Here is a 25,911-nt window from a genome sequence, read left to right as displayed (position 1 = left end):
GGTGTTTTTTGTCAGAGAATTTTTCTGCATTTCTGAAGATAGTTATTATGATTTTTCTTCTTACACCTAATTAATAAGATTAATTATTCTTGCATTCCTGGCATAAAACCTGTTTGGGTCATGTGAAGTGTTAAGAGTCTAATAACTCATATTTAGGAATTTTAGACCCATATTCATACGTGATACTGATCCAGGTTTCTGTGTGTGTGTGTGTGTGTGTGTGTGTGTGTGTGTGATCTCTATCAGGTTTTGATATCATTGTTGTACTTGCTTCATAAATATTTCTGCTTATATTGCTAACTAGTCTCTAAATGTTAGGTAGACTTCCCTGTTAAACTATTTGGCCTTGGTGCTTTCTTGTGGAGTAGTTTCTTAATAATTTTTATTCATTCCACAGAAATAAATTTAAACTTTCTATGATTACTGAGGCTAATTCTGGTTAATTATACTTTTCCTGGAAAATTATCCATTCTATGAAGGTTTTCAAATTTACTTGCATAAAGGTATGCAAATTAATCTTATAATGAAGTTTTTTTATATTCTCTGTATCAATAGCTGTTTCCCTCTTTTATCCTTTTATGTTTGTGCTTTCTCCCCACCCGATCCTTTTTTCCTTAATTACCTGATCCTTGGTCTTTTTTTGAAACCAGAATTTGTTGATTTTTTTAAATTCTCTTATTATTTTTTGCTTTCATCTTTATTCTCTCTTCCCTCATACTTTCTTTGATTTACGTTGTTCTTTTTCTAGCTTTTTTGACTGGAAGTTTAAAAATAACCTATTTTTACCTTACATTTTTACTGATAAAGGTGTTCAAGGCTAAGAATTTTCCTCTGATCACAGGTTTAAATGCATCCCATTGATTCTGATATGTAGGTGTGTTTGTGATCATTATTTTCCAAACAACATGTAATTTTTGTTTATATTTGCCCATTCACCTATGGGTCATTTAATAGAATAATTTTTAAATTCCCAGGTGTAAGAAGCTTATTTGCTTTAAACTTCTAGGTTTATGGTGTTCTGATAAGAATGCTGATTGCACTATTCCTAATTTATGGAACTTGCTATTTTCTTTGCAACCTACAATAAAGTTTTGTGAGTGTTCCTTGTACGCTGAAAAGAATGTATATTTTCTATTATCAATGTGCAGTGTTAATAGGTATCTGTAAGAGCTACTTTATTAATAATGTTGCTTAGGTCTCCTGTATCAGGGGTTGGCAACCTTTTTTCTGCAAAGGATCAGAGAGTAAATATTTTAGGTTTTGTGGTCTGTATGGCCCCTGTCATAACTATTCAACTTCCCTGTTGTAGCAAGAAAGGCATAGATTATATATATGAAAAATTGGATGTGGCTGAGTTAGGAAACCACTTACATGAACAGGGAACAGAACAGATTTGGCCTGTGGGCATAATCTGCAAACCTCTTTTGATATCATTATTTATGTTTTTTTCCACATGACCAGTCTTCTACTTACATTGGTATGTTACCGTTCCTATTAGTGTGCTTTTTTTCTTTTTTTAAAGATTTTATTTATTTGAGAGACAGCAAGAAAGAGAGCGAGAGAAGCATGAGCAGGGGAAGGGGCAGAGGGAGAAGCAGACTTGCTGCTGAGCAGGGAGCCCGATGCGGGGCTTGATCCCAGGGCCCGGACATCACGACCTGAGATGAAGGCAGATGCTTAACCAACTGAGCCACCCAGGTGCTCTGTTGTTGTTTGTTTTTGCTGCCGTATCCTACAGTTTCTGCTTTATACAGGAGTTTGCTGTGATATTTGGTACATTATATGTACATTATAATGTGTCTTTTGTGTCAATACTTTTGGTCTGAATTCTATTTTGTCTGATATCTGATTCATAGCCCCTACTTCTTGTTTGTATTTGCCAGATACAACTTTGCTAATTCCTTTATTTTTAACCTTTTTAGTCACTTTTCTTTTTCTTTTTTGAAGGGATGGGTCTCTTGACTACAGCATTGAATTTTGCTTTATTAACTAACTTGAAAATCTCTTTAATTGTTAAGCCCATTTAATTTACTGATATGAACGATGGGCTTGGTCTCAACTCTTGTCATGTTATTCTATAGTACAGTTATTGTCACATATTTATTTCTCTATGTGATGTGATTCCTTGTCTTCTATATTTTTAAAGGAAGTTCTTAAGATAGCTTTCTATTTCTGTTGCATGATTATTTTTGTATTTGTACTTTTAGTGTCTTCAATCTTTATCTATTCCTTACTTAACTGTATATTCCACTTGCTAAGTTTTAAGTAGTGTCTTTTGACTCTCATCTATTATCTATACAACCAATGATCTTAATCTGCTTTCCTCTTTTTCTGTTCTTCTATTCCATTTTTAAATTTGCACTCTTTCTACTTTGTCAGAACATCTGTGGTTTACATATTATTTTTCCACCCATATCACCATTCTTATTTTTGCCTTCTCTCTACAACTTCATCACCAAATTTTCCCTTGTTATCTCTTAGTTGAATAAAGTTACCCCATCAGATTTCTCAGGAAGAGCTCAGTTTAACAGTATTCACGCTTACGTATTTAAAACTTTCTGTAGTCCTGATACTGAAAGAGAGCTTGGCTTGTCTTTGATTTCCTTAAGCTTCCTGAAATGCTTTTTCACTGTTGCCAATTTCTGTAGGATGCCTTTGAGAAGTCTGATTTCAGCATGTTCTTGCCTTTACAAGCTATGTGCTCTTCTTGCCTGGAGGTCCTAAGGACTTTTCTTTGTCTCGAAGGTCTACTATAGTTTTACTAAGGTTTGTCTCAAAGTTTATCATTCTAGGTGAATTTTCCCAAGTAGCTGGTGAGTCCTTTCAATATGTAGATTTAGGTTTTCTCTAACTTCTGTTCCATGGTCTCTAAGAACGCAAGAGCTCCAATTATACATATTTAGATCTTCTTTGTTGTCCATTACAACTGCATTCTCTCAGACCCTTTTTACCTCTTTCCAAATCTCCCATTCATTAGTTGTTTTCCTGCCTTCTTCAGTGAATCTTCTTACATTTTAATAAGAATCTATCCTCCCATTGGCACATTGTAATTTACTATTTATGAAGTGGTTTTGTCCTAAAATTTATTTTCTAAGTTTTATCACTCTCACTGATTTTCTTCCAATTTTTGTCCATTTCTGTAGTTTCTGAATTTGTGATTTTTCTCCCAAACGCTTGTTTGAGGATATTTATTTTGAAGTGTTGTCTTACGCTGACACATTCAAGTTGAAGACTCAAAGAAAATACTTGCAAATCACATAGATGATAAAGGATTGTATACTGAATAAAGAACCTCAAAACTCATTAACAGAAAACAAAAAAACAATTAAAAATTAGGCAAAAGATGTGAGTAGACTCTACACCAAATAAGATGGACCTTAAAATCACTGTGCTTAGTGAAATAGGTCAGACACAAATGGACAAAAATTTTGATTCTATTTATATGAAGGACTTAGAATAGGCAAATTCATAGATACAAAAAGTAGAATAGAAGTTAGTTACCAGGGGCTGGAAGAAAGAAGAAAAAAGTAGTTATTGTTTAATGAGTACAGAATTTTTGTTGGGATGATGAGAAAGTTTTGGGTATGGATAGTGATAATAGTTATCCAACACTGTGAATTTATTTAATGCCACGGAATTGTACATTTACAAATGGTCAAAGTAATAAGTACTATGTTATATATATTTTGCCACAATAAATTTTCTTAAATTATTAAGATCAACCATATCAAGTGATGGCAGTAGGGATTCTCATATATTGCTGGCTATAATGTAAAGTGGTACAACCACTTTGGATAACATTTTGGCAGTTTCATACAAAATTAAGCATATCTACCATATGTCCCAGCCATTTTCCTTCCCAGAATTCCTTCTAGGTATTTACCCATGCAAAATGAAAACATATGCATACAGATGTGTGTGTTTTATCTGTGATAGCCAAAAACTGGAAACAAATGTCCACTGAGAAGCAAATGAATAAATTATGGTATATCAATACAGTAGACTACTACTCAGCAATAAATAGGTATGAAATACTGATTCATACAACAACATGGATGAATCTCAAAATATGCTGAGAGAAGGCAGACAGAAAAACAGTGTAGGGGTGCCTGGCTGGCTCAGTGAGTTAAGCGTCTGCCTTTGGCTCAGGTTATCACCCTGGGGTCCTGGGATTGAGCCCCATGTCAGGGTCCCTGCTCAGTGCCTGTTTCTTCCTCTTCCTCTGTCCTTCCCCCAACTCCGGTCATGCTCGTGCTCTAATAAATAAAATCTTTACAAAAGAGTGTGTACTGTGTAATTCCATGCATAGAAAACCTAGAAAATGCAAACCAATGTATGGTGACAGAATGCAGAGCAGTAGTTGACTGGAGATGGTAATAAGGGCCGGAGGAAGAGACTGCAAAGGTGCGAGAGTAAATTTTGGAGGTGATGTGTATGTTCCTTATCTTCACTGTGGTAATACTTTCACAGGAATATGTCAAAACTAATCACATTGTACATTTTAAACATGTACAGTTCATTCTATGTCAATTATTCCTTAATAAAACTGTTCAAAAAGTAAATATGAAGAGGCAATTTAAAACTGGCTTCTATGAATTTTTAAACATGGCTAAAATGTTTTATTATCGATTCCCTTTTCTAATCCCATCTTCAAAGTTTTGGAACCATTACTCTGAGCTCTTCAATAGTATATTAATACCCAACTAAAACAGCTTTATCCTACTATCTCTACTTCTGGCACTATATAACGTGTATCCCCTAATGCAGAATACCCATCCAGGAAAGGAATTCCAGTTGGTTATCACAGACATACCAGCTCTTATAGTGAAAACCAACTGAAGATATCAAAAGCAACTGAAGATATCAAAAGTAAAGAGCTGCAAGGAAGTTCCATGTTAAAGCAGCCATAACATTTAAGACATATAATGTCTCTCTCGTATGGGCTGTTAAAAGTTAATAAGCAGAACTGCAAGGTAAAAAGTAAATGGATATCCTATGCATTTTTTTTCCCCCACGCAGGCTCCACACCCAGCACAGAGCCCAATATAGGCCTTGAACTCAACAACCCTGAGATCAGGACCTGAGCTTAGATCAAGAGTCAGATGCTTAACTGACAGCCACCCAGGTACCCCCCTCCCCACTTGAAAGAGGACTTTTCTTAAAAAAAAAAAAAAAAAAAAAAAAAAAAAAAAAAAAAAAGGACTTTCTGTCAAATTTATCTGAAGTTCCATTTAACCCTTTAACAAATGGCTGTCACCAGTGTTTTAGACCTTCTCACAATACCCGCAGAATCTTTCTGAGACGTTTTTGCAGTGTTTTTCAATATATTTTTTTTTACCACAGTGAACACCAGTGACAGAAAGTGAACTCATCTGGGAGCCCAGCAGTTCCACTGGAATTGCGAAATTACACTGAAATTTTTCTTTACCTTACCAAATTCATACACATTTTATGTCCTGCTCCTTATTACTTACCAAACACAAAGGTGACTTTTTAAGTAACTTACAATCAAGTCAAACTGATACTCCAAGAAGATGTGCCACGTTACCTATGGCTCTGAGTACCCGGAATGGCACACTGTGCTGGGGCCGGTGGTAGTACCCTAGAGTCTGAATGTATGGATTTCCTACTGACTCAGTGTCACATTTCTTAACAGGTTATTCATTTCTCAGAAAGCTACAGCAAAAAAGTGACCAGTAACAGCAAGAAGGGAGACAAATAATATACAGAACAAACTTCAGAACTAAACAGCATTTGTGTAGAAGCAAGGAGACACTCATCAAATCGATTTTAGGGGATCACCATATCCACAAAATTTACTTTAACACACCACTGTCATCACAGATGTTTGCTCTAAGCCTGGCCCCATGCTGAGCACGTTATATCACTCTGGAAAGAAGAGTGCTTACAGGGTGATTTACCTAAGGTCACACAAGAAGTGTCAAGAATCAGGAAGGCATGGAGCACTCTCAGTCATGACGTTCTCCTGCCTCAGTGACTCTAAGTCTCCAAGAAAGTTACATTATGTCCTATACAGCGTAAGGGATGGCTAAGTAGAATGAATTCCAGAAGTGTTTCTGGAAAATTAAACTTAAGGTCAGCCAATGTAAAGGAAAAAACTCTAGTCCAATTTAACAAGTTCAGTTATGAGATACTTCTATCTCCTTGATGATATATAATCCATGTTTATCAAATCTAATTTGTGTAGTTTGAAGACTTAAAAGTAGGATGTCCGTATGTTCTGGCTTGCCTGGGACAGTCCCAATTTGTATGTGGCATCCAGTGGAATTAATAGGTGACCCATGTCACTTTCAGAAGTGTCCTGGTGGGGACAAAAAATTACATGGGCATCCAAACTATAAACAGTATTTAAATTCAGGAGTGGAAAGATCTGGGTCTGGGATATGGAACAGCTGCTAGCCCTAGAGAGAAGCGTTAGCATGGAAGAGACACGCGGAGGCTAGTGAGGCAGGGCCGCACCTACACGCACAAGCTGCTCGGAGGTGATGGGCCCAGGCCCCTCTGGTCTGTGTGGGCCCTAAAGGACAATGCTGCCACTCCCTCCCAGACGTCTCTTCACCTTACCACCCCCCAGACCTTGCTCCCTTCATTCAATAATATTTCAGGTAAGGCAAGATTAAGAGAGCTGTTTTCTCCTGGGAGAAAAGGAAAGAATAAACACCCAGATGAACTACCCGTGTTTAAATGTAGCTTCTACGTACAAGTCTTATTTCCTAGGTGAGAGGTGGATGAACTAGCTGAGAGAAACAGGATTTGCAAACTCTAGGCCTGACTCAGGTCAGGAATAGGAAGGCAGAGAGAATGAGAAATGTCTTCCTTTTAATATTTCTTTCCATGTTTCAGGCTATTTCTATTTTATGGAAAACAGATACGGAAGCACGGACTCTTCTGGGGAACCGAAGTTTTCTTTGGTGCACCGAAAAGGTTACTCCTACTTGGCAATTTCGAACAATGACTCAAGTTTGTGGCTTCTCTTTCCAGGGCTGCTCCTGGTTAATTTGAATTGCAAGAATCTCTTTGGAAAGAGAAGCCCGATGGTAAAACACCTTTCTTTACATACACAAATTTCGTTTTGATTTCAATCATTTAAAAATCAGACTGCGTTGTGTCATTCCTATATTCTAAGAGTCCCAACCCTGGTAAGAACCCTGACTGACTTCACACCACCTCTTGAAGTGTGTTTGGGGGGTGGAGGTGGGGGAGGACTCCTAGGCAATTTCACAATGCCTCCTTCCACCCACTTGAAAATCTCTAATTGCTGTATGTCTTTAAAAGGAGGATGCTGTCTTCCCTTCTCTTCCTAAGTAAGGGGGGAGAAAAGTCAGACTGCTGCCTCTTCCCAGAGACGGACCTCTGCTTTTCAAAGTTTTTAGAAGTCTCTTTTAGTTAAAAAATAAAATAAAATAAAATCCCTTTCTCAGTCAACAGGGAAACCAAACTAAGAAAGTTTCAGGAAGTGAGTTTCAGGAGACATTTGTGATTCCACTACTGGACTCTGCTTTTCTGCGTTGCCAAGGCACAAGGAAAAGGCATGAAAAAGAAACAGCTAAAATTGGAAAGAGGAGCTGAGCTCTGGAAAGCATTCATGCACACCCTCTAGGTTTGTGAGCTTTTTCAAGATTTTGAAGCCCTCTCTGAAATTCTATCACCAAGTCAGTGGTAGCCTAGTAATGAGACTAGGGCTGACAAATTCCTACCTAAATTGTGACCCACCAGACGCTGGTGAACAAGTTTTTTTTTTTGTTTTTTGTTTTTTTAAACACACGAGAGTTCTGATAACAAAATGGCCAGACCCTTGCCTACATCTGTTCACACACATACGATGGCTAACAAGCTAGATGGTACCCAGTGGTACATAAACCTTCTGAGTTCTGAAGACTTGGAAAAGGCATTTAGGTAACAGTCAGGACATCTGAGCTCAGCCCCGGCTAGGATAATAACTACTTTTCTGACTTTGAGCAAATCACTTAACTTTTCAGAGTCTCAATTTCCTCACTCAAAAAAGCAAAGCACTTGAATTCTAAGGGACTTCTTGCCCTAAATTCCGCACACCTTTTTACTGATGATAGTGCTGTTTTATATCTGGGGCTTCCCATGTATAAAATTCAGCGCCAGACCCCATCTCAGGTGGGTACTCAGGAAACTAGGAAGGTGGCCCAGCGCTAATCAAAGAATGGCCCGAGCGCCAGTCCGGTGGCTGCTGTTCCCCCATGAAAACAAGGGACGGTGACGCTGCCAGAGCAGCTGTGCCCGGTACACTATCCGTACTAGACAGATGTCCCTAGATAGTGTGTGCTCAGTGACCTTCTGAACAGAAACACTTCTAGGAGAGAGGGGTGGAGAGGGGATGACCATTGAAAAGTTCACAGTATATGCACTTATGAAACGCAATTCCTCACCTCAGGATGTGTCAGGGAAACTACACACTGAAGAAAAGATTCTCAGAACCTTTAATCAAGGTTAAATTTTAATAAAACATATAGCCCCAAATCCCTGAGTGCTGGCATGTTATCTCTGTTTGCTTAGTGGTGGTGAGGCAACAATAAGGAGGGTTTGAAATAATCTTATTGGTCACTGCACTACACACACGCGCGCCCATGAAATACCAACTGCGGGCAAGGCCTTGTGCATGGCACGGCCAACGCAGAAGTCAATGGGACAGCCATGTCCCTGCCTACGTGGAGTTCGTAACAGATCACTGAATCTTCACAACTGACGAGGAAACGCGCTCCGCCCAGGTCAGTAACACCTCCAAGGTCAGTACAGCCGCTGCGCTGAGGGCCAGGCTTTGAGTCAAGGCCTGCTCCTCACCACCACACTGCACTGCTCAGTCCTGTAAAACTGGAAGGACATTCTGGAAGTCGTTGTTAAAATTCTCTCCCTCTGTTTAGTTTTTTGGGAGAACATCTTTACAAAAGTTAAGACAGTTTTGCCTAAAGGGAGTAACTTCGTAGTATCTATTTTCTAGGAATGTATCAATTACTCTTCAGTACATTAACAGAAAACAAAGATGTGAACACAGTTTGAATATAAGCAGAGGAATGAATTGTATTCAATAACAGTAACTTCAAGCTTAAAAAGAAAAAAAAAAACAAACATTAAATTTATTTAAAAGTAGCCTCCATCGGGGCGCCTGGGTGGCACAGCGGTTGGGCGTCTGCCTTCGGCTCAGGGCGTGATCCCGGCATTTTGGGATCGAGCCCCACATCGGGTTCCTCCGCTATGAGCCTGCTTCTTCCTCTCCCACTCCCCCTGCTTGTGTTCCCTCTCTCGCTGGCTGTCTCTATCTCTGTCGAATAAATAAATAAAAAATAAAATCTTTAAAAAAAAAAAAAAAAAGTAGCCTCCATCGAACTCAACTTTGAGAACTCAACTTCCTAGATAATTCCAGGCCAGGGATTCTTTTTGTATACCACAGCTGATTTCCTTGAAAGACATCTGTGAGATTACGTGCCCACAGTACATCTTCTGTGACTCCATGACCTAGCCCAGATTCCTGTTCCAACGTGTCTTTGGGGTAAGTGTCCTCCCGCCCTCTCTCTGCCCAGCCATCCTGGGCTTCTTGCAGTTTCCATCTGCTAGTTTCATAGTTCTGCACCTTTGTTCATTGGACCCTATTTCCCAGTCTCAGTTCTAAATGTCATCTCCTTTATGGTGCCTTTTTTGGTTTTTCTACTCACACCCCACCCCAGGAAAAATGAATTCCTCTTTTCTTTGTGGCCCACTGTTGCCTAAAGAGACCTCCATCACAGCATCCGTAACATTTTGTTGCTAATTTGACTTTACCTCACCCAGACACTAAGCCCCTAGAAGGTAGATGGGAGGTTTTTTTTTTTTCCCTTATCATTCAGTGTACAGCATATAATAGATTCTTTTTTTTTCAATTAATATATGTTTGTGAATTATATTACTATTCCTGGACTGTTTATTATAACCCAACTAATACAGAGCGATCTTTCTCGAAGTCCTCAGACTACCTGCATCTGGATTAGCAAGATACTTGTTTAAAAAGGCAGATTCTTGTGCCTCAACCCAGATACGTTAAGTCAGACTGCCCAGGAGTCTGGGTGCAGGATGACGAGGGGTGACTGTAGGCACTGGCAATACAGGACCAGCTTTCTCACCCTATGTCTCTCAGTAGCTGTGAAACCTGGAACTTCGATTTTCTCACCTTATGTCAAATTTCTACACATCATTCCTCTTATTCCTAAAACTCTATATAGTACCAGTTCCAATTCTCAGGTACACGGATGAAAATGAGAATGATATAAGAAAGACCAGCAGGGCCTTACACGAAGCTGACAAGAAAATTTATCCAGTGGTCCACATTTTTGGTCAGGTGCCATGGTATCATGCGCTGGCTTTGGATCAAGACTGCCAAGACTGCCAGCTGTCTGAACTGGGCAGTGTAAGTTCTCCCTGTTTCTGTAGGGATAAGAACACAACCCCCAACAGCCCTGTCGAGCTCCAGGGCTGCACCACAGGGCGGGCTCTCAAACGCTGCCACCCTCCCTGACTCCTCTCTTCCGACTCTTAGCCCAGGTTCCTTTCCTTTGCCGAATGTTTATTTGCTTAACTACCACAGAAGGAAGGTGCTATGTTATTAGAGCTTCAGAGTTTGTTAAAGGAAGAAGAACTTCAGAGTGTAAGTTAAAAATACCACGAGGAAAAAAATCCTTCATAAGGTGTATTTGAAGTAGAACAACAATTAGAGGCCGGTTTTAGATTCAAGCTTCCGAAACTGGAATTCCTGCTCAATTCTTTACTAGCCGATTATCAGAACCTCACTTCCTTACAAATAAAATGGGAATAATAGTACTTCTCCCAGATTTTCTTTTCATTTAACATTTATATAGTGCTTCTATATGACAAGTGCTGTACAAATAACTCCTGTCATTGTCCTAACTCTGACCGAGGCACTGTCATTCATTACACTTTATAAAAATGGATACTGAGGTATGGAGATTAACTTGCCTGTAAGAATATAAGTAGTAATCAGTGGAGACAGGATTCCAACCTAGGCATCTGGCTCCAGAATCCAGGCTCTTAACCACTGTGTTGTGGTGTCATGATGTGCTGCTCAGGCAAGTTCCTGGGCCATGAAAGCGCTCAGTGAGGGGCAGGTACCATCATCACGCAGGCGCTGCTGGCTGGGCTGGTGTGCCTAATCATTTATTAGACACCATTGATATGTAAATGACCATCCCCAGGGGTCACACCAGGCAGTGTGGCTTAATTTGTAATTGCAGCTGAACATAATTAGTTCTCATTCAGAGTTCAAATTTGATTCCATTAAGTATATTCCATGAAACAGATACTTGTTACCGAATGATGAAGATTATGGACCAATGGGAAAGAAAAATAAAGCGTCCATAAACACCGTGGACTCACTTTACTGTTAGGGACCCTGCTTTCGGGCAGCTGGTATACAGTTCGGATCACATGCTCTGCTACTAAAAGCAGGAGATGCTATTCTCCTTCATAAAGAGAGAAAACTGCCTAAAGGGGGGGAAAGCGACGTCCTTCGGCAAGCAGGACAGTGTGGTGGTTAACAGCATGGATTTTGGAGTTAAGATTTCAATTTGAATCCCAGCTGGCCCGTTGTAAGTTGTGTGACAACTTAAAGTGCATGTCCGTGGCCCAATTGGGACCTCTACCTCTTACACGCGTGGTCAGTATTAAATGAGAATACGGGGGATGTGACAAGCACAGTGCCTGGCACACAGCAAGCATAAAAAGTAGCTATTTTAATTTTTACTGTTAACTATTATTATTGTAACTACTATCATTAGTTTTCCAAAAATTTGTTTAGTGAAAGTTTACTTACAGTATGAATTTCATTTTTAGTCTGCAGATGTACACAGAAGTTATGTTCCTTACTTCAGCCATCTTACATTTCAGGAATGCCTACACAGCCTTTTCACATGCATTACTTAATTCAATCCTTGCCACAACCCTGGAAAGCAGACAGAATCACACCCTACCTCACAGGTTAGCAAACACAAATTCAAAGAGGACAAGTAACTGGCCCAAGGTTGAAGATATCAAGTGCCCAAATTTTAGTCCAGGCCTTTGGATCCGAGATTCCTCCTTACTATATTTTAACCTTACAACTAAAGAGACATAAGTATCTGGTTTAAATTGTGTTATTTGTCTTGAATACCCTAAAGAATTCCACTCTACATTTACCAGTCAGCAATTGGCATTCTACTGTGAATGAGAGCTCCTCCCCTTTCCCTCATTTATCATCAGGATTCCTGTTTTCATCCCTAAACGATTTATAATTATTTTCTGTCCATAATTATTTTGTTGATCAAATTGTCTCTGATTACGCCACAGGCAGCCCCCTTCAGGCTGACCTCTGTGTCCTTGTGACATGCTCCCATCAATTTTCTTTTTTCTACATGGCTCATTTTAAAATTAGCGCTTCCTTTTCCTATTTAAAAGTTGTAGGTTATATTGTTTCTAAAGCATTTACCCAAAATTGTTTCCTACCTTGACCATCATACTTAAATATCTGTCTGGCACACCACCATAAGCTAGATAAACTTTTTCGACACCCCAGGAAAGATACTGTCACAGAAAAAATACTGCTAAACCTGCTACAGAGCTAGCGAGACATAACTGTAAGGGAAATGATAGGGAAACACGAAGGAAAGAACATCCAAGACAAGTCCATTCTGTTGTCTTACATATGCTTACTTTTACTTTACAAAAGCTGCCCCAAAACCACTTATAGAAATCATGGGCTCCCCTTTTGCCTTACTGTGATTGAAGATTCCAGGCAGGCAAGCAGGTGGTCAGGGGAAGGTGATGTGTGACTCTGTAAGTCAGACCACTACTTGGGTAAGAAATGCTTCCTTCGTGCAAAGGGTTAAGAACTAAGAACAGCAGCGTACCTTGGGGAGCGGTGTTAGAACTGAGGTAGTGGGGGCGCCTGGGTGGCTCAGTCGTTAAGCATCTGCCTTTGGCTCAGGTCATGATCCCTGCGTCCTGGGATCCAGCCCAGGGTTGGGCTCCCTGCTTAGCGGGAAGCCTGCTTCTCCCTCTCCCACTCTCCCTGCTTGTGTTCCCTCTCTCGCTGTGTCTCTCTCTGTCATATAAATAAAAATCTTAAAAAAAAGAAGAAAGAAAAATAGAACTGAGGTAGTGATGTAGAACGTAAACCTCATCTTCCATTGTAAGGGCTGCTGAGATTCCAGAGCATAAAACTGATGTTACAAAGAACTGGAGGAAAATCTGCCAAACAGTCCTTGGTTGCCCTAAATCTTTTTATTTAAACATGGCCCATGTTTCTAGGCTCTAGATCTTTTTTCAGGGAAGTCACAGTTACTTCCAGTCATATAACCCATGTCACTTACAGCAGATTTATGAAGAGCAGACCACAAGACAGTATTACAAGCTTCGGTGCTAAGGGCACAGGAATGGAGAAATCCTCTTGAGGGCACTGATAGTGAGGAAAGTGGAAAGGGTGAGTGACAAGTTAAGTGTTTATCTGCCCACCTCCCACACATGGGGAAGAATCACTGTTGACACAGTGGAAGCCCAGGCCAGACTAAACTCAGGGGGAAACAGAAGTCTGCGGCCTTTCAAACCGGTCCTAACACCAGTATCTAAAAATGACACTAATCCCCAGCCAAGCTGGCAAATTAACAAAATTGTTGTTGTTGTTGTTTTAGCTCTCTTATTCTTCAGGCCCTCTGAGATTTTTAATGGAGAGCTCATGGCACCCTACAGCTGCCCAAAGTACCCCAGCTCTGCTCTTTCAAATAAACATCCTTTCTTTCCTTCCCTATCTCTTCCCCAAAGAAATATTTTTCCAACCATCAGGACAGAGGTCTGATCATTTGGCTAATTCAAGATTATTAGGCATGATGCTGAGTTTTTCAGAACATTTGCATTTTGAAGTAGAAAAAGACAAAGGAATGGGACATACATTTTGGGGAAAGAAATCTCCAGTCTTCTTTGAGCCTTTTTGTAACTAGTACTAAGGAGGCTGGAAGTTAACACTGAGACACTCAGCCTAAGAGCATTACACAAGCCAACCTTCCCTTCTGCTTCTCTCACTCTCGCAAGTATCCAGTAAGAGTACAGGGCACTCCAGCATGGGACAAATCCCCTGTCACTCCCCTACCCCAACCACATAAAACATTCCCAAACCTATAAAAAAAAAAAAAAATCACTGTTTGAGGATGCTCCACATGTGGGGACAATAAACCAAAAAGCACAACTCACAAGTCTCATTATTTCACCCAAAGCTAGTCTTGGAAGCCAAGTTTTTCCTTTTAATTTAAATTATGTTCACACAACTGCAATCATTATATACACTACTTCTTTCATTTATTATGACGAACTTTTTTATGGTTTTTGAAACTGTTTTTCTTCATCAGCCAAGGCTGTTTGTGTTTTGTTTTTAACAACTGCTAGCTGGCCAGTGTTCCTTCGGCCCTAGTAAACTAGCAATGGTGTGCTGGAGGGAAGAGGGTCAAATTTTGAATGAATCAGAAAGATCTGAAAATACCTTCTCTTGTGCACCTAATGTTGCAGAGGTAGAAAACAAATGAAATGGAAGATAATGGTCAGGAAAGCAAAATGAGAAAGGTACTTTGTATAATCTGTATATTCTTAACATTTTAAATTGGAGTCTATCTACCAATGGAAAATTCCCATCCAGAAACAAATCACATAATTGTCCAGATATCTGCCTCAATTTATGTACTTTTACAACTTCTGTAGAAGTAACATATAGTAATTGTTACAACTTTTCATACATTCATCAGTGAATAAATAGCACAAAACCAATGCTCCAAATGCACTAAAAACAGTTGCTCAGGAAAAAAATCAGAATAAACTTCACATTCTGCCTTTAAGAACATGGAATCTGCTAAAAGATTTGGGTATAAAATCCTACCCACAATTATATTCATCTGTTTCTAATAATATGGTAGATGACAATGATGAAATTATCAAACACAAGCCAAAGGCCAATGATAATAGCTTGGAGAAAAATTCACCATCTAAAACTCCATGTGTGTTGAGCTTGAATAGAAGATGGATTAGTGATCAAGTAGAATGGAGCCCGGAGCAGATTCTGGAAGAGCAATTACAGAGGGAGGGACATTCTTGCCCCAGGGTTTCCCAACTGCAGTCGACATCCCCAAAGGGCCTCATGGTCTTTCCCCAATCACCCAGCCTCCATAGGTACAAATGCTTTGAAACGTACTTCTTACGGCTTTCAAAGCATTCTTCCTTCACCTAAATATTGTACACATCTCTCTCCCATACCAGAAGGATTAGAGACCCACCCAGACTATAACAGGAATATACAGTAACCATATATAGCTGTGTATCTATCATAGTAACTCTCCTGGAATGCATCATGTGCTGATTTTCCTCTTAGTCTTGACCTTCCATTTTAATTTGTTTTCCCTGGTCTACTTTATTTGAAATACTTTCTACTTTCCGTGTCTCCTTATAAATGGGTTTAAATACTGTGTACAATGAAATATACAGATATATCTGTACCACCACACAGACTGGAACACAACGGAACACAATGACCAGATGTGAGCTTTTTCGCGGCCACTCTCAGGCTTTTAAGAGTTAACTGCATCTCCTGTCCAGACTTTTATTATTCAATTTAGCAACCTGTGCTATAATCATATACCAGTCTTTCTTGGGCAGACACAGTTCCTGAGGAGTGGTATATATGCCATAAATGTTTAAATGAAGAGAAATCTAGATGTAGGTAATTATAAGGTGTGATGGTGAATTTTATGTGTCAACTTGCCCCTGCTACAGAATTCCCAGAGAGCTGGTAAAAACATTTTTTTCACTGGCTGTGTCTGTAAGGGTGTCCCCAGAGGAGATTAGCACTTCGATCAGTAGACAGAGTAAAGATGACTGCTCTCACTAATGCAAAGTGGACATCATCCCGTCTATTCAGTGCCTGAAGAACAAAGACGCAGGGGAGGGGCAAATGTGCCTTTTTTTTTTTTTAAGCTTGAGCTGGGACACCCATCTTCTGTCCTCAGAGATCAGTGTTCCCGGTTCTCAGGGTTTGGACTAGGACTGGGACTTACACCACCAGCTTCCTGGTTCTCTAGCTTTTAGACAGCAGATCATGGGATTTCTTGACCTCTATACTTGAGTTAGTCAATTCCTATAATAAATCTCGTCTTATATATATCTCTACATATATCCAATTGGTTCTGTTTCTCTGGAGAACCCTAATACACAAGTCATAATGCTTTATTTTAATTTTTATAGTTAATATTGTTGGCTAATCAATCCCAATCTTCAGAACACTTACAATGATTATATCTTGATATCTGGCTTACAACTTCAGTTATCAGACTCTTATGAATCACCACTCAGATAAACTTGAAGGAAAAGTCAATACTTCTCCACTCCCATCCTCCAAATGAATATACTAACACAAGCCTAAAAAACAAAAACAACTACTTTACTTGGAAATAAGTTTTTGTCATCATTGGCTCATAGGAAAACACATTCGCAATATGAAGAAACATTTTTTAAAAAAGACTTTCACTTTGGTTTTTTAAAATATTGATTTTATTAACTCTCAATCCCTAGGTATATGTCTTTTTAATAACCTGTGTGGAAAATAACAAGCGCGCATGGAGCACCTCTACTGCATTCACCGAAGTACGATGGTTTTCTTGAGGAAAACCACCACCATGACTGAGTCATGAGCTGAACTAAGGGCTTTTGCACAGATCACTATTTTTTAAATTAAGGTAACTGTAGATTCATTCACATACAGCTGTAAGAAATAATACAGAGAAATCCTGTCGACCCTTTACCTAGTTTCCTCCAATGGTGACATCCTGCAAAACTATAGGACAACATCACAACCAGAGTATCAACATTGATACAGTCAAGACACAGAAAATTTCCATCAACCCAAGGATCACTCATGTTTTCACCCTTTTATAGTGACACCCATTCTCCTCTTGTCCATCCCCTCCTCAGCTTCTCGAAAGCACTATATTTGTTCTCCATTTCTAGAATTTTAAGACTTTCTAAGGTAACATTTTCCAAGCCACGAATTACATGGTGACTGACGCAGCCAAAGAGTCAAAACTATCGTTCAGCCAACAGGTGAAGAGGATTTTAGGTGCATTTTAATTTTAACAGCTGGGAGCCATTATGCTGAAAATAAAAGCACCGGAAGCTAGCTCCAGGGTGTTACTTTAAAGATTAAAATTGAAATCTCAGAATTTCAAGCTCAGTTTTAATACAGCCTTTCAAGATGATTAAGTTTAAAGTACAGAAGATAGTTTTCAAGAGCCATGTGAAAAACATAAAAAATAAATAAGAAATGACAGGAAGTCTCCATAAAGGCACGTTCCTATCAATAGCTAGCAACTGAATGGTCTCCTTCACACCACAGTTAGAGGACTTACGTTACCACTGTCAGCATTTACTTTGGTAAAGAAAAAGAAAACCTATATTTAACTCAACCACTAATAAGCAGCCTTGATTCTAAAGGCTACTAAAAGCCCAAATGAATAGTCACCTGTTACATCATCAACAGGGTCATAGTCAGAAGCTGCACGAAACTTTCTTTCCTGTAACTGTCCACGCATTTGTAGAAAAAAAAATCCTGAACATTTTTTACTTTCCCAAAGATACGTTTTTCAGTAATGGTCAAGGTAGTACCTTTCACCAAAAGGAAGGTTGTTCCCCTTTTACCCTCTTTACCATTGTTAATTATGATGAATACAAGCTGCTGCAAAGTGCTTCTGTAACTTCCAGTCCCCTCCTCCACTACAATTTTTAGACCCTTTTATTTATAACAAAATAAACGACACAGGTTAAAGAAAAACCACAATTCCTTAAACCCATAAAAGTATTTTTGGTCAAACGAACAGTATCAGATAGCCAAAAGAACAATTATAAAACCTGCATTGGGTCAAATCACACAGCATTCCTCTCTCCTGGACTTCCCCATCACCTTAAAGACACCTTACGATATTTTATGAGTGCTGATCTTTTTTTTTTTTTATTCGACAGAGATAGAGACGGCCAGCAAGAGAGGGAAACAAGCAGGGGGAGTGGGAGAGGAAGAAGCAGGCTCATAGCGGAGGAGCCTGATGTGGGGCTCGATCCCATAACGCTGGGATCACGCCCTGAGCCGAAGGCAGACGCTTAACCGCTGTGCCACCCAGGCGCCCCCAGAATGCTGATCTTAATGAATATCAGAGAGAAGGAAAATTCTTTAAAGAGCAGATCAATTTTATATCTGTAACAAAACATGCGAAGTTCAAAATGATGAGTGACTGCAAAGACAAACCCATAAGCATCTCTTTTCGATAAGAGACAACTTTATCTAGTCAATTGGGACTTGATGACTTGCCTGGATACCTTGAACAGTGTTCTCAAACTGTAGCCTGTGTCAGAATCACCGGAAGAGCTTGTCAAACACTGATTGCTGGCTCCATCCCCAGAGTTCAATTCAATAGGTCTGTGGAAGGGTCTAAAATTTTACATTTCTCAAAAGATCCCAGGTGATGCCGATGCTGCTGGTCTGGGGAGCACACACTTTGAAAGTCACTACTCTAAACCCAGAGACACCCAATTTTTGTAGAATTTTTCTCTAGAGGTCATAACAGGGATCTCTGCAGAAAACACCAAGTTTGGGAGACCTATCTTATGCTTAAACTGCTAAATTGCTCTTTGAGATAATTCATCTGAGGTAAGTAGTTACATAGTTCAAAGTAATTCAGTGTTGAGCTGTGTATCTGCAACTTAGAATTCCAGACCCCCTTTTCCCTAGTTCACAGAAACAATAAGCAGACGTACCCCAAAATGCCTACTGAACTCTGGGAGAGTAAGGGACTTAGGCTCCCTTATACTTCTGGTGGGGCTTCTCCCCAAAGGTGTACGGGCTGCTTCACAGTGGTCTCTGGAAAAAGTCCATTTGTTCTTATTCCCATATCAGCCACTTTACAATATGAAAAATATAAGTAAAATCCTGATATGTTCAAATTCAACAGATCTTGGCCTCACCCTCAAAGTTTTCTAAAACTGTTCTATGTTTGCCTCACAAGATTCTTGGCTATGTGTGTGTATGATGGGGGGGGGGTGATGAAATGACATTTGTGGAGTCTCAAATGTCTTATTTTAGCTGGTTTTCCACCACCCCTCTATCAAACCCTTTAAATCTAAGTTATTAAGAGTAACAAAATCATCTCAGTATTAACTTTTAACTTAAAAAAAACCCAACTTTCTATCGTGTGTCAGAGATGTCAGTAGTAATGTTGGGTGTTATTTCATTGTTAGCAATGAAATAAATAAACAAGGGAAGATGATATTCAAAGGGTACAGGCAAGCTGAAAACTCATCTCCGAAAAAAATGGACGAATGACCATACAGAGAAATTAAAACCAGTATTTTCATTTAACAGCAAAAATTAATCAAACTGTGCTAGTTATTAAAATAAAAATGCTAATAATATATATGGTCCCTGCCTTCATGGAGTTTTATTTACTATCTTGCAAGGAAGACTAACAGAAAGATAACTGAAAATGTGAAGAACATTATGAAGTAATTCGGATTGCTATGGGAAACAGAGACTAGCCTACCTGGGTGTGGGAAAGGAGGTATCAAGAGGCTCCTCGGCAAAGTTAACCTCCACCAAGCTTAGAGCTGAAGAATAAATGAGTGAGCCAGGCAAAGAGGGAGGAGAAACGAGTAACAGATGGAGGAAAAGAACATGGAGTGTTCCCATATGACTCAAACACACAAAACATGGAAAAGTGGGAAAAGAAGCTGGAAGGGTAGGCAGGACCAGAATGTGCAGAGCCCTGTGTAAAAGCAACGGGAAGCAGGATGATAACATGATTATAACGTGCATCTTAAAAGGACTCTCTCTACAGTGCAGATATTGGCCTGAAGGGGTGATGGGTCAGGAGGCACAAGATGCAAAATTGCAAGGATGGAAATGGCAGGAGGGTGGATGGAGGAAATATAGTGAATTTTAGCTGTCTGACACAGAGGTCACTTAATTTACAGGGACTTCAGTTTCATCACTAATGAAGTAGGATTATAATCTTTCCTGTGTATCTCTTAAAGTTACTGTGGTGATCGAAAAATCACAAACCTAAAAAAACTTGTTTGTACCTATTACTTACACACTACTTTTTTCTTCTCCCAAACTCTTAACTCCCTCTCGACTTCTGGCTAAAGGACCATGTAACTCTGCATTGAGTTTTTGCTTTTTAATTTACATCACAGCACATATAATAGGCAGAAAAGAATGTCTCCATTAGGATAAAGAGAATTCAGCAAAGTGGTTGGAAAAAAGCAAGTGCCATACGAGCCAAGATCGACTCTAACGAAATGTAACTTTTACAATAAAAACCAACCAGTTATCTAGACATAAATCTAAGAAAAGGCCTACAAGAACTTTGTGGAGGAAACTTAGAGAAAAAGACCTAAATAAATTTAGAAAAAACATAATTAAGTCAATCCTTCCCAGAAGAAACCAATGAAATTCCAAAAAAAATTTCCAGAGGGTTTTTCACAGAATTTGACAAGGTAATCCTAAAGAATATAATACAGAAGTCACAAAAACATAATGTTGAGTGACTATAACAAGTTGTAGAAGGATGTTCAGTATAATTAATGATACTTCTAAACATACAATATTACCTATCGTCATGGATTCACACAAGCCAGTACGTACGTATACACATCATAACAACAGCATATGAACATGCATGCGAACGACATCAAATTCTAACCAAAAAATTGAGAACAGTTACTGAAGGGAAAAAAACAGACCAGAGAGGCATAAACTAGAGTTTCAGTTTTATTTGTAATCTTTTATGTCTTAAATTGAGTGCATACAAAGATGTTTATGTTATTCCCTAGACCTTAAACTTTTTGTAGGTCTTAAATATTCCATTAAAAAAACAAACGAACAGAATGCCTTTTATTTGAGAACCACATCCGTACATGATCTAGCAAAGTAGTTCCTACACCAGTTCAATAGCTACTCGACACCACCTGAAGTATTTGTTAAAACACGGACTACCAGGCTGTTCCAGAATCAGAATTTCTGGGAGGGGAGCCATGTGATTCTAATGCACAGCCCCATCTGGGAACCCTTGGTAACATAAGCTATTAATAACTCATCCATCAACAAAATGGGTTCTGATCTGACAATGCGATATTTAAGTGCTTAAGATTGCCTAATTACTTTCCAACTGATGCAATGGTCTAGAATGTGGATTCTAATTTGAGGGCAGAACCATACAAATTTTAGTGTATAACCTTTACTATACCCCCCACAAAAACGCTGTACATGTAAAAACTAAGAATATCCTATAAGGTAATAGCATCTAAAGATTCCACAGCAGAACATAATTCCTTCATACCCTCCACAGGGAACAAAATTCCACCAGAGGTAAAAAGATCTCCCCTTAAAAATAAAGTGGTACAAGTCACTAGCAATTGCACTAAAGATATATTTCCCTCAAGTATGTAGATGGCAACCCCATGTTTCCCTCCTTTCTGAATTTTCTTCCCTTGTAATAAAATCACAGCTAAGTTTACCTAGAGAAATGCACAGAACCAATAAGAAACATAAAAAAATAAATTTAGAAAGAAAACTATTTATTTATTTATTTATAATTAGAGGTATTAGTACTGCTATGACAATTTTGCCCTGCTCCTGAGAAATAAAATTAACTAGAGAGGACTAAGTTGTTAGAATGTACAAAACCTTCAAGGGATGACATATTTTCCCCTAATACTTGAAAATAACAACTAATAATATGGAAAGGGATGATTTTCATATTTTCAACAACACAAATCTGCTAAGCACATCAATATAAAAGGACTCACTCACATGTGGAACATAAGGAATAGCGTGGAGGACCACAGGGGAAGGGAGGGAAAGCTGAAGGGGGCGAAATCAGAGAGGGAGACAAACCATGAGAGACTGTGGACTCCAGGAAACAACTTGAGGGTTACAGAAGGGAGGGCGGTGGGGAGATGAGGTAACCGGGTGATGGGTATTAAGGAGGGCACGTGTTGTAATGAGCACTGGGTGTTACATGCAACTAATGAATTGTTGAACACTACATCAAAAACTAATGATGTCCTATACGTTGCCTAATTGAACATTAAAAAAAAAAAAAAAAAAAAAGGACACACTTACCAGGGCTTTCTACTCGCTTATAGTGGTAGGGATTGATGCACACCTCCTTCTGCTTGGAACCAAAAGGAAACTCACAGCATTCCAGTGGTTTTAGTTCATGGTGGCTCTGAAGATCCGGCCAGCGCCACACACGGCAGTAAATGACATGAGGCAGTCCCTTCCGGTGGGAAACTTGCAGCCTGCCATCCAGAGAGCGGGGAATGGTGACACAGTTACTTGGCTGCCCCGGGCAGCTCAAGGCCTTTTCCAGTTCCTCCATGGCACCTTTCTTTTTCTTCAGTTTTTTCACCAAAGCATCAACAGCTTTCTCTGCCCATTTTTCTTCTTCATCACCCTGTTTCCACCCAAGGAGTCTCTTCACAGCTGGACTTGTGAAGGAAAATAAACTTGTCACATTCATAATGACTGCACTAGTTATAGACTCCTTGTGTATGGTGAAATAAAGAAGTCTCCAAATGCAAAAGGACAACAGAGGAGATTTCACTTTATTTACATAGGATTCTCTTTAGCTTCTTGGTTCTGAGGTCCTGAAAAGTAGAAATTACCATTCCTAGTGTTTTAAAAGTAATCCAAAGTCAGCACCTAGAAAAGAAAAAAGAAAAAAAGTTTAAAATAATTGCTACCACAAAACTACCATTCATTAAACAACTGCTATGCAGTTGTTTATTAAGTAATTTTCTGTATTATGATATTCTATGGACTGAATTATGTCCCCCCTAAAATTCATGTTGAAGCCATAACCGCCCATGTGACTGTATTTGGAGATGAGGTTATGAGAGTGGAGCCATGATATGACTGGGGGTGCTATAAGAGGAAGGGCCCCCCACCATGCACACATACTGAGGAAGGGCTAGGTGAGGACACAGAGAGAAAGCAGCCAACAAGCCTGGGACTGAGCTCTCACCAGAAACCAAACTGGCTGGAACCTTGATCTTGGACTTCTAGCCTCCAGAACCGTGAGAAGAAATTTCTGTTGTTTAAGCTGCCCAGTCTGAGGTATTTTGTTGTGGTAGCCCACACTGACTAACACTCAGTATTCAGTTTACTTAGTCTTTTCTGTGAGGTAATACAATCGTTCCCCTTGTACAGAAGAACAAACTGAGGCACAGTTTAAAAAGTAGTATGTTACTGTCCTGAGACCGAAGCACTAGATACCTCAGTGCACAGAAGTCCAAGTTCTCAACAGACATTGTAATGTTTTATACTCAGATTCATTTATAGGCTCTAAAAATGTATTTCAAAACACACCTCAATCAACAAAAACTGAAAGCAACAGGAAAAAAAATATGGTAGTCTTAACATCTGTTTTTGGTTTATTCCTCAAGTATCTCTTGAAAGAAAAAGTAGTTATAGTTCTACTATGTAAACATTACAACATTTTAGGGTATTTATTCAGGAAACAAGCCTGTGCCTATGGGATATAGGGCAAGTAAGGTAGGAAATTTGAGGTTTTTTTGATATGAAAGGAAAGAAGCACATGAACACATACTGTACCAAATTCTTTAGTCCAGTTGTCTCATTTAAACCTTCCAGTTACTCCTCAGCAGACAAAAACAGAAAAGATGAGAGACCTTCAAGAGGATAACTGCACAAACTCCAGCTAAGATACAGGAGAGCATACATCACACCGACCTCTTCCTAAAAATCACACCAAAAACTAATGAAGTATAAACAAACAAAAAAGCCCCACTGTAATTTTAAAGACACCAAAGAGCAACCAAGGGCCTCAGGACTAGAAAGGCCAAGATGCTGAGAACAGAAAAGCCATGAAGTGAGCTGAACATTCCTTCCTGCTCTTCTTCTCAAGGCACTCACCAATGGCTGTGCTGTAAGTAGCAAGAAGACTGGTAGCCAAGCTGAAGGAGGCTCAAGAACAAAGCAGAGATTCCAGTGGCCTCACAGGGTGGAGGAGAGAAAACAAACTGTAGTGGAGGGCCTGCGGAGGCGGCGGCCCTGGTGAGTACACTTTTCAGTTGAAACCCTGAAGGGGTATGCTCTAGTGTAAGTGCAAAATTGAAATGGGCCAGTTTTTATTCTGAAACACAGCCTGAAATCTTTTTTTAAAGCATCTTAATACTAGACTGGATCAAGGTGATGGAAGAAGAGGAGAAAAAACTGCTGCAGAGGCAATATTTGTAGATACTGGCCAAGGATTTTCCAAAACTAACAACAAACATCTAGACACAGATCCATGAAGCTCTACAAATCCCAAGAAGGATAAATACAAAGAAATCCACAAGGTTTGATGTATCCTATCACACTAAAATTGCTGAAAACCTATGACACATTACTCTCAAGTAAGTATAATAAGGCTGACAGCTGACATTCCAACAGAAACAATGGAAATAAGACAATCTTTAGTGTGCCAAATGTAAACAAATAACTGGTAACTCAGAATTCTATACTTAGTGGAAAAACCATGCAAAAGGGATTGCAAAATAAATGTGTTTTCCAACATATGGAATCTGACAGAACTGACTTCCAGTAGGAATTTGTGAGGCAGAAGGAAAAAGATCCCAGAAAGAAACAAGGAATGGCAGGAAAGAATGAAGAGCTCAAGAAAGATAAATAAAGGTAAATCTAAATGAATACTGACTTTACAAAACAATAACAGGAATGTCTTGTGGTTATTTAAAAAAAAAGAATTAAAATGCGTGACAAAAAAAAAAAAAAAAACAGAAAGGGGCAAAAGAAATTAGTATTCTAAGGTCCCTGTATTACCCAGGCTGTGATAAAGCATTGAATTATTATTGATAAAGTCTTGTCAAAATAAAAAACTACTGAAAAAGGGGCGCCTGGGTGGCTCAGTCGGTTAAGTGACTCTTGATTTTGGCTCAGGTTGTGATCTCAAGGTAATGAGATCGAGCCCTGTGTCAGGCTCTGTGCTCCGCAGGGCGTCTGCTTCTCCCCATCTTCTTCTCCCTCTGCCCCTCCCCCCACTCACATGTGTGCACTCCAAAAAAATAAATCTTTCAAAAAATAATAAAAAGGTAACAGAGAAGTTAAAAAATATGGAATTATTTTTAAAAATATGATTAATCCAAAGAATATAAGAAGAGAGGAAAAAAAGAGCAAATAGATGGGACAAACAGAAAACAATAAGATTTAGATCTAATCCCAAAAATACCATTAATTATTTAAATATAAACAGATTAAATATGCAAGTAAAAGACAGGTAGGGATGGATGGGGAGCACCACTTAACCATACTGTATTTACAAGAGACACACATTAAATACAAAGGACAGAGAAAGGTGGAAAGAAAAAGGATGGAAAAAGATATACTATGCATACTCTAACCAAAAAAGCTGCCATAACTATCTGATCAAACAAAACAGACTTCAAAATAAGAAGCATCACCAGGGATTAAAGAAGGGACATTTCATAATGTTAAGAGTTGATCCACCAGGAATATGGCATAATTCCAAATTTTCACATAACAACAGTGTCAAAATATATAAAGCAGAAACTGACAAGTAAAATGACAGACAAACCCACCCACAATCTTAGTCGGAGATTAAAATAGTAACTGATAGGGGTGCCTGGGTGGCACAGCGGTTAAGCGTCTGCCTTCGGCTCAGGGCGTGATCCTGGCGTTCTGGGATCAAGCCCCACATCAGGCTCCTCCACTGTGAGCCTGCTTCTTCCTCTCCCACTCCCCCTACTTGTGTTCCCTCTCTCGCTGGCTGTCTCTATCTC

The 25,911-nt window shown here is 39.3% G+C and overlaps 1 protein-coding gene across 5 annotated transcripts in view; it reads right to left on the bottom strand.

The window, feature by feature from the left end:
* The window catches only part of SMAD1 (SMAD family member 1), a 75,025-nt gene that overhangs the window by 21,916 nt on the left and 27,198 nt on the right, over positions 1-25,911 (bottom strand). For all 5 annotated transcript variants that reach the window (XM_087866482.1, XM_045798892.2, XM_045798894.2 and 2 more), the window contains exon 2: positions 22,214-22,795. In XM_087866482.1, the coding sequence (XP_087722608.1) occupies positions 22,214-22,613 (400 nt within the window). In that variant the 5' untranslated portion in view covers positions 22,614-22,795. The remainder of the gene's footprint in view (positions 1-22,213; positions 22,796-25,911) is intronic.

Source organism: Ursus americanus, chromosome 13 (genome assembly GCF_024610735.1).
Source record: "Ursus americanus isolate L20-20 chromosome 13, mUrsAme1.1.p, whole genome shotgun sequence".
Taxonomy (NCBI): Eukaryota; Metazoa; Chordata; class Mammalia; order Carnivora; family Ursidae; genus Ursus; species Ursus americanus.
The sequence above is the reverse complement of the archived record's forward strand: the minus strand, read 5'-3'. Positions and strand labels throughout refer to the sequence as shown.